Below are 9,984 nucleotides of genomic sequence, written 5' to 3'. Positions count from 1 at the left end.
ATCTGAAACTGTAGATGCACTCTCTGCTGAGGACCCAGTGCAGCCCCGGGCTGAAGATACTGAAGTTATGAACGCTGCTTTTCAAGAAGAAGAGGAGGAACGGTTAAACACACAGACGGAGGAGAAGCTAGCGTGTCCCACTGGTGATCAGCCGCCGGCTCTCTCTGGTGAGTTCAGCTTTCTTCCACGCTTGCTTTCTTGCCCTCTGTTAATTCATATCAGGTTTTATTTCTCTGCTGAAAGTTTTAAGCAAAATCGAATGAAAATTGTGAGAGTTCAGTGGAGAAAAATAAGTTAATGTTTATTTAAATTTGAAACAAACTATGGAATATATTATGTATGAAATGCATCTGATCATTGTTTTGTGGACATGACCCAGTTTCTCCAGGTCTTAAAATCAGAACAGAAAGTCTCCATAATTCATAAAGTTGGGGGGTATTAAATATTGCATGTCTTGCTAAAAAAAAAAAATATGAAAAATAAATTAGAAAAAGTTGTCTTTCTCAGTATTTTTCTCGTTTTACAATACTAATTTTTAAACATCCTTAAATCAAGAGATATTTACTTAAGATGCAAAATGAAGAGGAGATTATTTTGATGATTTTATCAAAATTAAGTGAATTTATGCTTAAAACAGCAACATCCGTTGCTCAGCTCATTGCGTGCTTCCTGGAAATTTAATTAAGAGAACATTGTGTTGTTCAGTAGGGGTGTAAATCAGATGGTTCGTCACGATACAATATCGATTTTCATACCCAGAGATACACTATTTGCCGATACCTCAAAAATTTCTACGATACGATTTCGATACAGAAGTATATTGATTGATATTTTGATATTATGCATCTACATTTTCATTAACTCACAAATGCAACCAAAATATATAACATGAACATTTATCTGAAATTTTCACATCGTGTGCCTCAATTGGGAGATTCACAACAACAACAAAAAATAAGCCTACACTATTTTTTTTTATATAATACAGAAAATAAATAATTGGACAAACAATTCTGGCTGCTACTATGGGCTCAGTGCAAAAAAATATTTTCTACAGGTAACCAAATTATAAGCAATATCAGGAAATAAATACAACAAAGACACAAGTTCAATCAACTTTAAAACAGTTAAATTAACTGCTTTTCAGGTTTTCAGCTCAGTCTAAAATACATTTTAAGGTACGCTACAGAAATGTAATAATCAAATGTAAATAACTGCACAGTCTTCACTGTTTAAAACTAAATATAGATGAATAATTTCTGATGTTATAACGGTTATTTAGTCAGGAGCAGTGAGCACTTTTATTTTTCTTTGACAGCATTAGATTTATTATTAGTTTGCTTTCACATTAAGAAGCAAGCACGGATTTAATACACACATGCCTGTTCTTTCTGAACTGTTAACTGTGTTTACTAGGATATTCCCCAAAACGCGCGTTTAGATGTAATTATGTATTTATTGATCCATGCACAAAAAAAGCGGAAGATAGCTCAACTTAGTATTCGCTCGTGCGGCTGTCTGTGTGCGCGCGCTTCAGATGTGTGCGCTGAAAACTTCTCACACAACGCTCGACTGTTCCACAAACAATCTGAGTGTCTTTTATGCTCACCTTGTGCCTTATACCGAGTCCTAATCGGTGAGTTTGAGCGAGAATGCACGTGTTGGCGGTAATGCATAGACGGACATTATGTGAAAATGTAAACAGTGCCAAATAAGCTGCCTATTTATATTACAGATATGGATATTTTACGTGTGGCATCGATGCATTGTATCATCAGACATCATATCAATGAATCGTTACACCCCTATTGTTCAATGTATTTCTTACATTAACTTTAGCTGTCTTTACTTAAAACCTGCGGATCCGTGTATGCAAGACTTCATTAAGAGCAACACACCTAACTTTGATTATGAAAATGTCCTTTTTGCAGTAAGTGTGTAAATGTTATAAAATAAGATGTCGTTTGTTATTTTGTCTTGTGGAGTGCAAGTGAATGTGCATTAAGTCAAATAGCTTCCTCGGGGCAGTACTAAATTATAAAAGCAAAATGCAACTTTTATGATCATTATTATACATTTCTTTGAGAATGCAAACTCATGAGCAGAACTGTGTTGTTAAACTGCTTTTATTACTTTAGCTGTTAGACTCTTAACTGTGTGTGTGTGTGTGTGTGTGTGTGTATCTGTGTGTGTGTGTGTGTGTGTGTGTGTATAATGAACAGAAGAGTGCGTGAATATTTTGTTAATATATCTGTATGGCTTAATGTTTTCTCGTCAGCAGTAGAGGATGACCAGAAGTCTTCTGCTAGCTCTGAACAGACACTTTCATGTAACTCCAGCATTAAAGCAACTCGCTCTCGCTGTAGAAAAAGAAAGGTGAGGTCTCATATCTGCAATCACCTCTTTTAAACTCTAGATTCAGCGATTACCCTTTTTACCTGTGTTTCATGTTTCAAAAAAATATGTATTTTGTACATTGATACATACAATACAGACCAAAAGTTTGGAAACATTACTATTTTTAATGTTTTTGAAAGAAGTTTCTTCTGCTCATCAAGCCTGCATTTATTTGATCAAAAATACAGAAAAAACAGTAATATTGTGAAATATTATTACAACTTAAAATAATAGTTTTCTATTTGAATATACTTTAAAAAAATAATTTATTCCTGTGATGCAAAGCTGAATTTTCAGCATCATTACTCCAGCCTTCAGTGTCACATGTAACATCCAGTCTATCACATGATCATTTAGAAATCATTCTAATATTCTGATTTATTATGAGTGTTGGAAACAGTTCTGCTGTCTAATATATTTGATCAATAAAAGGTTAAAAAGAACTGCATTTATTCAAAAAAAAAAAAAAAAAAATCTAAAATGTCTCAAAAATGGCCTTAAAGACCAGTTTTTTACGTTTTTGGTATTAACAGGTTTTTTTACGCAATTCGGGGATGACGTCACATTGGGGAGAAGTGGAGGAAAGGTAGCCTCAGCCTATTATGATGCGCGTTCCAGGCAACCCGTAACCCGTGTTTTTCCAACCTTAAACCCGTGAAAGTGCACTGGAACGGCAGTCAAAACCGTGACTTCCCACCTGTGAACTCTTACTAGATCGATGTACTCCGAGTTCCGACGTCACACAGGACGCGAAACAACAATGACAGCCCCTACGGATAATACTGCCTACGGACGCAGTGTTTATGCAAGTGGTACACATTGAAAAAACGATTTTAGGACAACGTAAAGTTGCGATAAAAACTGGGATGAGGAAGAGGTGGCAAGAGGCAACATGTATGATGGCCCGCAGCCCTATAATTTTGAACCAGCCAGACGTGAGAGAGCAAATGAGGAATTGCCAAGAACTGATGGCCGTCAAAGCCAATTAAATGCATGGTCCGAGGAGAATGAGTTGAGAGTTGGTGAATTTTTTTTTTTTTTTTTTTTTTTTTTTTTTTTTTTTTTACTGTCATTGGATAGCACCGAGTGAAAATAAACGTTTTCTTTATATCTAGTGGCAGTGATCATGATGTTAGTTCAGATAAGTACCGGTAACCTTTGTCATAGTGTCGTACTGGTAAACGTTGTCTTTGTCATCTAGAAATAGAAGGCATCATGCTAGCTATATGGGCATTTCTAAGCGTTTATCCCTTCCTCTGGTAAAAAATGTTGTTGCAAACGTAGCCGCGTGTCTGTCGCTATGTTTGGCTGGTGCTTGTGTGGAAACTGCGTTGGAAAGCTGGTGCTGTAGGGAAGTGAGTGCGTTTGGTCGCTGTTGGTCGATATCTATCTATCGATCTGTCTGTCTGTCTGTCTGTCTGTCTATCTATCTATATCTATATCTATAATCTGCGCTATCTGAATACTCTCGTCTACTACTCGTCTCTCTAGTCACTCTCAATTGCTCTCAAGGCAGGCTTTGGTAAATTCTCTCCCCAATGTGACGTAATGCAATGCATTGTGGGGGAAAGGAGAATCGTTGCAAACCGCTGTAAGATAGTACCTACTTTTTCGTATTTTATTCCATTTTGTGATACCCAACAACATAAAATACAATGGATAACAGTTTAAATGTTCATTACCAACAAGCAAATTGCACAAATTCGTTGAAAAATTAACCCTGCAACACGGCCTTTAACACATCCTTGCTGAATAAAAGTATTGATTTTATTAAAAAAAAGAAAGAAAAAAAATTACTGACCCCAAATTACTGACCAGTAGTGTATATGGTTATTTACAAAATATTTATATTTTAAAAACATAGGTTCTTTTTTTTTTTTTTTTTTTTTTTACTTTTTATTCATCAAAGTATCCTAAAAAAGTATCACATGTTCTAAAAAAAAATATTAAGCAGCAGAACTGTTTCCAACTTTGATAATGAATCATCATATTAGAATGATTTCTAAAGGATCATGTGATAATGATCCTAAAAATTCAGCTTTGCATCACAGAAATAAATGATAATTTAAAGTATAATAAAAGTATAATTAAAAACAATTATTTTAAGTTGTAATAATATATCACAATATTACATTTTTTTCTGTATTTTTGATCAAATAAATGCAGGCTTGATGAGCAGAAGAGACTTCTTTCAAAAACATTAAAAATAGTAATGTTTCCAAACTTTTGGTCTGTACTGTACATAATCCTTCCTTATGTACGTGTGTGTGTGAGAGAGAGAGAGAGAGAGAGTTATTTTACGCTTTGCATTATGAGTATAATATTTCATCTTTATTTTACTTTACTACTTTTACATTTTACAGAGTCCTAAAACTTGATTTCTAGCTTAGATCCCAAATTTGAGTGTGCGTGCGTTCAGGCTTTTTATTGAATAGCATCAGAAGGCTGACAGAGATATAATTTCAGTCATCCGGCTCTGTTCTTCTGTTTCAGCAACCAGGAGAGAATGAGCCTGAGAAGAGGAGAAGCTCGCGTACAGCAGCAGCGTCTGCTTCAGGAAAGATGAAGGTGTGACGCTTAAGAAGTGGATTTCTGCTTTATACTTTCAGAAGTCAAGCTGACACGTGACGGGGCTTTTTAAGCTCTGATTATTAACGCTGAGCCTGACATAAGAACACTAATGTGACTTGGACTCTGTGTATAAATAGCATGATGTGTGATTTCATGTGTCTAGAGCCTTTGAGCACATCTGTGTGAAGTCTGTCAGTGTTCCTCACTGCGGCTTGTTGTCTTGCTTCCAGGACGTCTGGAGGAAAAAGAGGATTTGGTAATAAGGAGGTGGATCGGTCTCTGTATGGGAAAAGAGACTATGCTTCAAAAAACCCTCTTCTCAGCCCTATATTTGAGAAGACGTCTAACAGTCTCAACAGCACGCCAGCACCGGCTCAGTCAGGAAAACAAATAGGTGCAAGCCTTTCATTAATGACTCTTAATGTTGTTTGTTTTATAAAGTGGTCTGATTAAACCACCATGGGCCGCCAAAACTTCATGGAGGTTTTAACAAAGTTGAAGCTCAAATATTGCTTACAGAGTAAATGTTGAACACCATTAATTTTAAAGTGTTTGTTTTTCTGAGGCACCTTAAAAATGTGAAGTCTGAATGGACTGAGTAATGTAAATGAGATGATTTGGATGCATTATATTCAAATATAAGATGCTATATAAAAAGGCAATATTTGCTTTAAAAAAAAATCTTATTGGCTCTAGGTTTGATATCATTGATGTCCAAGACCTTTAGTTTTTTTAGTCACTACCTTTCAAAAGTTTAGGGCCAGTAAGAATTTTTTTTTTTTTTATTTATTTTATTTTTTTTTTATAAAGAAACTAATAACAATGTTACTGTCTGTACTGTCACTTTTGATCAGTTTAATGCATCCTTGTTGAATACGGTTTCAAAAGATAATTTTTTTTTTTTAAATGCTGTTCTACTTTCTAATAAGCATTTTTCACACAAAAAAAAATTAAATACATTTGTAATTTTCAGCACTGACAATTATAAGAAAAAAATCTGCATATTAAACTGATTTCTAAAGAATCATGTATCACTGAAGACTGGAGTAATAAAAGTTTAGCTTTGCCATCACAGGAATAAATGTGACCCTGGAGCACAAAACCACTCTTTAAGAGCCAATTCTTCAAAATTGAGATGTATGCATCTTCTGAAAGCTGAATAAATAATCTTTCCACTGATGTATGGTTTGGTAGGAGGACAATATTTGAAAATCTGGAATCTGAGGGAGCAAAAAAAATCTAAATATTGAGAAAATCATCTTTAAAGTTGTTCAAATGAAGTTCTTAGCAATGCATATTACTAGTCAAAGATGAATTTTTGATATATTTACAGTAGGACATTTACTAAATATCTTCATGGAACATGATCTTTACTTAATATCCTAATGATTTTTGGCATAAAAGAAAAATGGAAAATTTTGGCCCATACAATGTATTGATGGCTATTGCTACAAATATAAAAAAAAAAAAGTTTCAAAATATCTCCATTTGTGTTGCATGGAAGAACAGGTTTTATGAGTTTAGAGGCTAAAATAAATGAGGTTCTGGATGCGTTTTACAATCTAGAGTTTGGTAACACAGAACTACATTATGCTTGTGTTTTGAACATTTAATGTAAAATTGTACTCTTCCAACACAGATGGAGAGCAAGACTGCGTTCAGACTCCCAGCGTTCCCCAAAGCATGACCGTTCATCCCATGGTGAGTCTGGACACTGCCTGCGCACGGACCAATGAGAACGAGCAGACGCTGAGCTCCACTGTGGGCGTGACTTGTGTGGAAGTCTCAGTTGCAGAAAGAGGAAACTTGGCGTCAAAGGCTTCCAAAGCCAGACGTGATTCAGGGAGGCCCGTGCGCAAACGTCGCAGCTCATGCACAGAAAAAAGAAAGGAGCTTGACAGTCCAGCTATTATCAGTGAAACTAGGGAACAAGATACTGAGAGCCAAAAGCCACCTGGATGTACCTCAGTGTACCGAGACAGTCCAGTGCATCATGAAACAGAGCGCTCCGAGAACCAAGAAACTGTAATAAGCTGCAAGGTACCAAGTGAAGACTCCATGAAGAGTGAGAGCTTAGAGCAGCTAAGTGATAAAAAACAGAAGGAGCAGGAAAGCCCTCGTGGAAAGCTAGAGGAAGTAGCTGAGAGCGGTCAGTCAGAGAGAGTTACTGATGAGAGCAACACTGGACACACGGAGCCTAGTTTGGCGCCCTGGCAGCGGACGGACTTCAACATCGACGACATCCTGAAGCCTGTGGCGAAGAGTCGAGGCTCTGTGCGACGCAGTCTGAGGAACCGGAGGAGCGTGGACCTGCAGGCCGTGGGGCTGGTTTGGGTGGATCACACGTCTCCGGAGCCGAGTACAGCGAGCCGGAGGAAGACGCGGGGAAGACTCAGCGCAGTTTCTGAGCCACATCTCTCTCAGGAACCAGAACCGAACTCTCCTCAATCATCTGTGCGTCAGTTAACCGTTTAATTACCGTCAAATGAACTTCTGATAATATACTGCTCTGTTCTCTTGTTATCTTTTAAATTTCTTTTGTTAGTTTTTTATACCATTTTAGTTTTGATGGATGAAAGAAGATTGTACTATCGTTTAGATTACTTCTACTCATTAAATCTTCTCTTGGGTGACTGCATTGCTGTTCCTGTGCTAATCTCATATTGTTTTACATAATTGGACAGTGGTGTTTGTTTTATTATTTTAAGTTTGCCTGCTTCGCAGTTCAGTACAATACAATATTTGCGTTCAAACCTTCAACCATTGTTTGTGTCTTTCACAACGCTCAGGCAAGAAATTATAGGGCCTGCTTTAAATATCACATGGATGATTATCATATTTGAACCTATAAACAGAAAAAATATATTTTGCATAGAAAAGTTTTTTTTAGTGTACGTGTCATTTATTTTTAGCGTCAAGCACATTGTCGTTACCATAATGCATTTAGTCAAACTGTTTGATTGTCCATGTTTTATTCTCATTACTGATATTCTGTAATTGCTTGCATTAAAATGGTAATTAATGCATAAAAAACAAAACAGCTTTTGCAGTACAGTATAATTTCTAACTACTTCTATACATGTTTCACAGCTGTTTATCTCAATTAAATAATCTCTCTATATGTGTATATTGATAACAAACCATACATTAATGGAAAGCTTATTTATTCAGCTTTCAGATGATGTATAAATCTCTTTCATGGTCTGAGGTCACAAATAAGTTCCAGACCTGCTCTTGACAGGTTTCTTAACATTCGTTCATAGGATTCACATACTCTTGTAATTGCAGTCAGTCGTCTCGTTTTGGAATGGGAGCAACACTCATAAAACGTGAAATGCAAGTGGGATTCTCTCAGTACTTTAATCTGCCACTTTTCACCGTTGTGCATTGCTCCTGTGATTGCAGTTCGTGCTGCGAAAGAGCCGACTGTGTTTGAAGCTAATGGAAAATTCAAAGAGGGAATGGAGCACAATAGGAGTTCGAAAGAACTGTTTATTTACAATTATATTTACTCTACGTTTTCAGTGTCCCACAAAACTGTCAATACGTATAAACAACCTGGAAATCATTACTGCAGCCGTCTGCAGCTGTGTTTGTTTACCAGCACACACATTATGTTTTATGTGCATCAATCCTCAGCAGTGCTGCTGTAGTGTATCCATGAGAGAAACAGCACTGCAACAGCGTTTAATTATTTATGTCCTGTAGTCAGGCTCCAAGTTCAGTTTCGGAGATCCAGAGGCATTATTTCAGCATAGACTCACACCTGTGCTGTACCTGATGACCAGTTGTTCTCCATCCAATGCAGTTTGGGTTTTTATTGGTATTTAGTTGGAAGGGCCTAAAAAGGCTTTTCATGCTGTCTCTGGCTAGACTGTGTTCTTTAGTTTTATTATAGAAATAACACTGACATCTAGTGGAAGTAATCAGTTAGGCCTTCACATACTCTAACGTACCCATCAAACACAAAAAAATCAAAAAAATAGACAAAAAAAAAAAAAAAAATAAGAACATAATAACAAAATAAACAATATCATATTGACCAAAGTTGAGAATAACGAGATTCACTTTATCTGAGTGACCACACCATGAGTTTGATTTATTAGTTGCCTCAAGTTGTTCCAAACCTGTACGAGTTTCTTCTGTAGAACCAGTTAGTTACAGTTAGTTAGAATGTGTGTAAACTGCACTGTTAGTAGCCATTGACTTCCATAGTATTTTTCCCTTTACAATGGATTCCAATGGCTGCCAGCAACTGCTCGGTTGCCGACATTCTTAAAAATATCTTTATGTTCCACAAAGTTTGTGAGTAAATGATGACAGAAATTTCATTTCTGGGTGAACTATCCCTTGCAACTGCAATAAATCAATGAATGGATTGTGATTAGACGACTGATGCAGTGTTGTATACTCATTTTGACCCTGTAGGTTAACTCTCATGGTGTGCGTGTGCCGCTGTTGGGGTTAAAATGATTGTGCGAAGTGTGTTTTCTGTGGCGTGTGAAGGAGGGAAACCCCTCTCCCCGTCCTGCAGACCTAGTGAAGGCAGCTTAGCACCAGAACAATGGGGTCCTTTGACCAATTTGAGGCCCTTAAGACATGTGGCCTCCTGTCACCGTGGCAACCCCCTCCACGAGACAGCTTGCAAGCTGACAGCTGGAGAGAGAGACGAACAGGAATGGAGTCCGTCCCATTGAGCTTCAGAACTCTCCACTCCGTTCTGCCCCATTATTTTCTCGCCCACGCCTGTGTCTCCGTCCTCTTTATTTGTTAATAATGCATACATTTCAGATCCCTTATCTCCCATCATCTAGTAGTCCATCCCGAGTGATGCTTAACTAGATCCTTAACAGAAAGACTCGTGCAAAATTGATGATGGGTGTTTCATACCACAATTAGATTAAAGTGTTCTGAGGTCAAACGGGAGTGTTTGCGCTCTCCAAGTGTCGTCTGCTGCGTTGCTCAATTATTAACAGTGTGTGAAGTCTGCTTCTTGTCTGTTACAATGTACACAAC

General features: G+C 37.1%; 1 protein-coding gene across 2 annotated transcripts in view; it reads left to right on the top strand.

Moving 5' to 3' along the window:
- LOC109062699 (cell division cycle-associated protein 2-like) overlaps positions 1 to 7,850 on the top strand; it is a 15,107-nt gene extending 7,257 nt beyond the window's left edge. Inside the window, exons 9-13 of one of the 2 annotated variants that reach the window (XM_042723515.1) lie at positions 15 to 167; positions 2,282 to 2,376; positions 4,891 to 4,967; positions 5,199 to 5,362; positions 6,608 to 7,850. In XM_042723515.1, coding sequence (XP_042579449.1) covers positions 15 to 167; positions 2,282 to 2,376; positions 4,891 to 4,967; positions 5,199 to 5,362; positions 6,608 to 7,443 — 1,325 coding nt within the window. In that variant the 3' untranslated portion in view covers positions 7,444 to 7,850. Of the gene's footprint in view, positions 1 to 14; positions 168 to 2,278; positions 2,377 to 4,890; positions 4,968 to 5,198; positions 5,363 to 6,607 lie in introns of both variants that reach the window. The other variant, XM_019079769.2, reaches the window with a different exon arrangement.
- Positions 7,851 to 9,984: the final 2,134 nt, after the last annotated feature.

Source organism: Cyprinus carpio, chromosome B5 (assembly GCF_018340385.1).
Source record: "Cyprinus carpio isolate SPL01 chromosome B5, ASM1834038v1, whole genome shotgun sequence".
In the NCBI taxonomy this organism is placed as follows: domain Eukaryota; kingdom Metazoa; phylum Chordata; class Actinopteri; order Cypriniformes; family Cyprinidae; genus Cyprinus; species Cyprinus carpio.
This window is presented reverse-complemented; position numbering and strand designations above follow the sequence as displayed.